Source organism: Rhinopithecus bieti, unplaced genomic scaffold (assembly GCF_001698545.2).
Source record: "Rhinopithecus bieti isolate Rb0 unplaced genomic scaffold, ASM169854v2 scaffold_1618, whole genome shotgun sequence".
In the NCBI taxonomy this organism is placed as follows: domain Eukaryota; kingdom Metazoa; phylum Chordata; class Mammalia; order Primates; family Cercopithecidae; genus Rhinopithecus; species Rhinopithecus bieti.
The window spans coordinates 7461618-7468443 of NW_016803937.1; the positions used below are offsets into that span (position 1 = coordinate 7461618).

General features: G+C 42.1%; 1 protein-coding gene across 1 annotated transcript in view; it reads right to left on the reverse strand.

Annotated features, from left to right (window-relative positions):
• The window catches only part of HSD17B2 (hydroxysteroid 17-beta dehydrogenase 2), a 64763-nt gene extending 58147 nt beyond the window's left edge, over nucleotides 1–6616 (reverse strand). Inside the window, exon 1 of the mRNA XM_017861086.1 lies at nucleotides 6088–6616. Within this exon, the coding sequence (XP_017716575.1) occupies nucleotides 6088–6352 (265 nt within the window). The 5' untranslated portion in view covers nucleotides 6353–6616. The remainder of the gene's footprint in view (nucleotides 1–6087) is intronic.
• Nucleotides 6617–6826: the final 210 nt, after the last annotated feature.

Sequence of the window (6826 nt, forward strand, 5' to 3'; positions counted from 1 at the left end):
GAGAAGCATGGAAATGCAGTTCTTGCAAGGCGAACGAGGCCATGAAAAGAAGGAAAATATGGTCAGCGGTGCTGGAGCAGAAGTCAAGCTCTGGTGATTAGAGGACACCAGTGACCCTCAGAGAGTAGTTTCAGCAGCCTGGGGGGAGCCAGTGGATGTTCTATTTGTGCCACTTCCTGGGTAAGCAGGAGCACGCTCAGAACCAAATCAGCACAAAGCTCTGTCCAGGGCAAGCCAACAACTAAGTCACTATGGAACAATGGAGCTTTCAACAGCTCAGCCTTGTCATTCTGCCCTTTTTATGCAAATGACCCCAGCAAAAAGAAGAGCAAAGGTAAGTACTTCAGTGAGTGGGCAGATTGGGACAATCTTATTGTGTCCAACTAACGACCATGAAAAGGAGAGGACATTTCACCCCCATGGCTGGTTCACTCACGGCACATTTGCTCATTAACACTGTGTTAGGCCTAACGTGCTCAGAGACTGAGAAGAGGCACATGATCATAAAAAGAGACCTGGTTCCTGCCTTCAAGCAGCTTGCAGTATAGTTGGGATGGATTTCCATGCCATCAGAATACTCCCCAATCAAAACACTCCATCTATAATGCCTGATACAATCATTGTTCAAACTTTCACAAAATTACCTGGGTTAACTACACCTTTTTATGCTTCCCTGTAGTAGGAAAAGGTAAAACTTAAACCTCATGATAAGTGGGGACATTTGTTCATGTAAAAAGCATCTGGTAGACTGGATTATAGACTCACTGAGGACCATCCTTTCAACATCCACCATCACTTTATTGCTCATGCTTCGCCAGCATCTATCTACAAATCTAACCAAGTTCTATTTCATTATTTCCAACTTCCAATGATATTTCACTTGAACTACGTTTCACTGCTCTCAGACTCAGTTCTGAAGTCAAGCTTAGCACATGGCATCTCTCAAGTCATCACCCTCTGCAAACATCCCTCGCCCTGTCTGTGGTACCCTTATTTCATCATCCCTCATAAGCATCTTCTACACCCAATCAATTGCCAAGCTCTGTGTTAGGCAGAGTCATGGGCGCCTATAGACATTCAATATTTACTTGTTGGTTGAGTGGACACATTTTATATTCTGGGTAACCTTTGTAGGCTAACACCAACTATGGATCTAACACTTCTAATGACAGTGGTTAAGAGGATGGCTTTTGGTAAGCGTTGGATCTGATCTGGGTTTAGTCCAATCTCTGCTACTTAGTAGCTCAGTGACTTTGGACACATTCCCTTGTTTACAAATGTAAATTATTAGGGTTGTGAGAATCAAATATAAAATGCATGTAAAGCTCAGAGCACAGAGATGTTATTTCTCTTAGTCTCTTAGTCCACTGTCAATGTTTATCCATCTAAATAATATAACGTGAAATCCAAAGGAGTCCAAACCCCAAGATGATACCAATGGTATTCAACTTGAGAACCTTAGTTGGACTATTCAATAATTGCAAGAAGGGATCTTCACTGACCTGAGACCCTTTCTTATGAGCATAAAATATTTTCACTGAAAACAGATCTTACTTCTCCTCCTAGATCCATTCTCCAATATAACCAGTTTTGAAATTTTCAATTAAAAATTATCTAATGCAGCAAGCTTTATTGAGTGCTAACTATATTCATTGTAGCTACTTAACCAATTAGGCTGGAATACCTTCCCACTTTCCCACGGGAAAACTACTTTTAGATTCTTAACAAGGTCCCTCTTTCTTTGTCAAGCTTTTACCAGCCCCACACACAAGACTTGTGTCTGCCTGGGATCCACTTTGGGAATTAACCTGGAGGTTTCTTATATGCCCCATCACACAGCCACAGTTGGGTGTGGCCATGTCTTTCCCAGTGGTCCATGAAGCCCTGAGGTGTCTGCCCTGTACCCAGTAGATGGTGAATCAATACTGAATATTTCAGATGGTTGAGAAAGATTGGAGGGGGCAGGATTAAAGGCCAGAGGATAGAAAATTAAAGTTACCTGTGCATCTCCTGCCAAGCTTAGAGGGTAGGCTGAGGACAGCACATAACCTCAGAGGAGGGGTAAGGAACTCCAGTGAATGTGTGTCCAAGATGAAGGAAAAGTAGGAATTTTGATACCATCACTTGAGAGTAATTGTATGGTCTTAAAATTTCCTTCCCCCTTTGCTTCTGGAAAATGCATGGCACATACTGGGCTCTCAGTGAATATTTATTGAATGAATACATGAATGCTTTCGTTTGTCAACCTTTTCTTTTGTTCTTTTTGTTCCTTCGTGTTCTTCCTAACTACTCAAGCTTTCCCCCTCACCACCCCAATACAGTCATTCTTCCTCTCCTTCTCTCTCTCTCTCTCTCTCTCTCATTTGCTAACTCCATCTATAGTCGTATAAGATATGTAGGGGTGTGTGTGTTTGTGTGTGTGTGTGTGTGTGTGTGTGTGTATTATTTTCCATTTACAGAGGAGAAAACAGAAGTCCCAAAGTCCAAAATTGAGCACCAAAGTTTACACAGCTGTCCACACAGCTAGTAATAAAGATGCAGCAAATAAGGTCCTATTGCCCCAGAACCCTCCCACTTTTGTGTGCATTAATCCAGGGTGCACTTTGACTCCCAGCAGCTATCACCTGCCACTCTTTCCCCAAAGGGCCAGAACCCACTTTGCCAGCCAGTGTCCACATGGTGCCAGAAGTGCACGGAATTAAATCTCCCCTCCTCCCCACATCCAAGGGGGAAGAGGGGTGACTGCCCTTAACTAATGATTGACAGCTGTGAAGGCATAAAGACGACAGCTCTCCAGTCCCCAACTGGCACAGCTCTGATGTGTGATCCACACTACCCCACGTCTGCCCAGGGTGATTAAGCCCAAGTGATCTTCAGAGGACTTCTCAATGTCACACCCTTGCCTGGCTTCTTCCTTTTCCCTGCCCATCTTCTCTGGAAACCCTCCTAATAAATCTTTCACACAAATCCTCACAGAAAGCACTGCCTCTGGAGACCTAGCCTAAGGCAAGGTAGATGGAAGATTCAAACCCAAGCCTGTCTGTCTTCAGAGTTTTCTCCCACTATGTTGTGGTTGAGATGTTGTTACAATCATGCCGGTCTGCTCTTTGCTCATTTTACAGTTATACATTGAAAATGCATCATACAACCCCATCTCTACTAAAAATACAAAAATTAGCCGGTGTGATAGCACGTGCCTGTAATCCCAGCTACTTGGGAGGCTGAGGCAGAAGAATCACTTGAACCCGGGAGGCAGAGGTTGCAGTGAGCTGAGACCATGCCACTGCACTCCAGCCTAGGCAACAGAGTGAGACCTCGTCTCAAAAAATAAAATAAAATAAAATAAAATAAAATAAAATAAAATAACACTAAAATCCGGAGGACTACGAATCCACCTGGACGCTCCCCTAACCAAAACCGGACACACCCACCACCCTCAAATGCATCACACATACCTTTTAAAATTTGTGATGGCCGCTGTGGCTTTCAGGCATGCTTGGAAGACAATACGTATCAAACGCACCCTAGAGTGCGTTGCTTTTTCTTACTATATTTATATTGTCTCTAAGGCAACAAACTTTTGAACATATTAGCAAAATGAAATCAAGGGCTCAAAGGGGAGAAAAAAAGGTTACTTTTTTGACTTGTCTTTGTAATTGCCTCTCGCCTGGGTCCATAATTAAGTACAAACTAAAAGGAGCTTTAGCTATTTAGTGCTCTCTTTTAAGTATTTTTATTATATGAGTAATGTAATCACATTAGAGAAATTTGAAATCCAAGGGAGAAAAAAAACACGCAAATACTCTAATCCAACTACTAACCAACTATTTCCTTTATAAACTATTTCCTTTCATTTACACACTATTTCCAGTACACTAATCCAACCATATACAAACTATTTTCTTCCAGCTGTTATCACAGCTTTTCTCCCAGCCCAGGGATCTATGCATTTGACGTGGTTGCAGACTTGTTCCAATGCTGGGGTTTCCTGTGTGTTTTCCTTTGGCCCAGGTGGTTTTCCATTTAACACAGTTCTTGGGGCTGTCATATTTAATGGTCGCACATTGTCATACCCAGAGGATGTACCATATATTATCACCCTTTTGGTTGCTTTTGATATTGAATATTAATCTTATTAAACAATAAGATTGTGTTGAACGTGCCATTTTGGTTTTGCTTGTACTCTTTTGTTTTCATGTTTCAGATTATGTCTTTAAAATAAATTTCCAACACTTGAATTATCAGATAAAGGAACAGTATGTATGGCTTTTGATGTACACTGCCACATTTTTTGCCGGTCCTGCCCCACCAAAACGCATACTAATCTATGTTATCATAAGCCAATGTGAAACAAAGGTCATTCCAAACTCAGCATGGCTTCTCATTCTTTAAAGAGTTCTGGTCTAACAAAATGAATTATTTTAAATTTCTCGATTTCATACAAAGGTTTTGAAACCTTGTCTAGAATTATATGAGCACATAGCATTCCTCATTAAAATGACAGAGAATTTGAAAATAACAAAGAACGTGAAAGTCACATTTCAGTCATCCTTAAATATATGTAGTACTCATCCTAATTCTAAACTTTCATAATTGCTATAAGCATTTCATGTAGGGATTAGTCCTTAAGCTTGAGTTGCCTAATTAATTCAGTCATCCTTACTCAACAGTAAACACGGCACCTTTCAGTGGCTGATGTGGGCTCACTGAGTTGGGTGCATATTTTGTGAGCGTTAATTCATGCCTGCATCTTGAAATGCAGAGGATAAAGAATGTTGACAAAATAAGCAAGCAAGAAGGAATTCCCATTTTTCTCAGCTACCCTGTGGTTTGCCTGAGTTCATCATAAGCTTTCCTAATAGAACAGGACACAGAATAGGAAAATTGAGACTCTTACAAATTTCACCGATAAGCCATTTGAGAATTCTAGTAAAAATGTGGAAAACCCAGCCAGACTCCCAGATACATGATTCCAGGTGATGTCAGACATTCTTGCAGATAAACATCCCATTGACTGAATTTTCTCCCCGTAAACTTTCAAAAATTAATTTAAATAAGCTTGTTTTCTGTGGCACATCAAACTCCCAACAAGCACCACTTGAATTTTGTTTCAAGAAAGCATTTTACTTTAACACAATAACAAAGTCTGTATCTCTGTAAATTGCCAAGCCCCAGATTTTCTCCCAACCACATCCCCATCCCATTCTTGCCTTCATCCTGAGGCCCATGGTCAGAGGGGTAATGATCTCCCACAAATGATTCCACAGTTGATTTTTTTTTAATTTGGCAGGGATTTCTGGGTTAGGATAATGTTGGGTAATCCTAATTACAGCCATATCCAAGCTTAAATTCCATAACCAAACAAACCAGTTTTACAACTCAAAGAAATTTAATTTGGCCTCACACTTGCGGTGGGGAAACACACACACACACACACACACACACACACACATACACAGAAGAGAAAACTGGCAGCTCAGCTAACAGGCAACCGAATGTTGGACACACTGCCAGCTTGGTCCAATTAAGAAACATTAGAGGTCTAATGAGGAACAGTTCAGACAGGACACAAGGTTCTTGACAGCAGCCAAGCAAACTGCAAAGTCTCCAGCCCAGGTGAGCGAATCCCTTCAATATTTCAAAACAGCAAGGGGCCAGTGGAACTTGGCTTGTAAGCTTTCTTGCATACCTAGGGAAGAAGGGTCTAGGCGGAGAACCTGGCCAAACAATGATCTCAGAACAAAAGTCCATTTAAGCCTAAAAAACAATCTATATGGGACATTCCTGGGTACAACAGAACACATGAAATATTGCCATTTTGCCTATTAATATTTATTCCTGGGAAATTAACAAACTTATTGTCTGGGTGCACTTCATCCTCTCCTTCCCTCCTGCTACCAGCCCCTTCAAATGCACCTCCTGGAAAAAACTGAACCAAAGCAATGTCATGAAAAATACTTGGGCGAGGGCTTTCATTTACTCCATGCCAAGTATTTTATTTTTAAGCCAGATTTGACAAAGTCCTGCTAAGGCAAAGAAAGTTTCGGATCGTGCCCTCAGTGAAAATTGCAGTGCCGTTCTGCTTACCTGTCACCAGGACTGCCTTCTGATCCACAGGTAACAACTCTTGGCCAGATAAGTAAGTATACATGAGGAAACATGACAGAGATAAGAAGATCAAGCCCCAAAAAGGGGACAGGATGAGTAGGCAGACTGCACAGAGGCCCGCCAGGCACACCATCCAGTTCCACAGCTGCCCCGAGCTCTTCTTGTATTTGCAATATACTGTCCCGCACAGTACTGTGGGGACAGCCAGGCAGATCCATGCTGTGTCCGAGAAGAAAGTGCTCATTCTCAGTGACTCGCTGCACTTTCAAGTGCTCAGGGCCAGTGAGTCTAGTGGGCAAAGGCTGACTGGAGGCAGCCTGAGTTATGTGAACAGAGAGTCAAAAAGGGAGGGGAGAAAGCAGCCCCAGCCCCTTTCGACTGAGCAGAGATTAAGCATAATCATATTCCCAGTGGGTAATTTAAACCAGTGTGCACTTCAACATAAATACCGAGGCACTTCCTATTTGACCACTCTCCCCCTCCCTGCTCCCTGCATACACAACACATGCACATACTCACCCACAAACACACACCTTCTATTTATTTATGACAGTCCACCTCTGGAGAGATGACTAATTGGATAATAATTGACAGAATTCGAACTGCACGGAGAATAACAGGAAAATCCTCTAGCTCCCGGGAAAATACTGTCTTCTTCAAGAGCCTGCAGTGTGTCTGGGTGCTGAGTCCTTTTTCTGACTCAGGAGTGAGTGAGTGA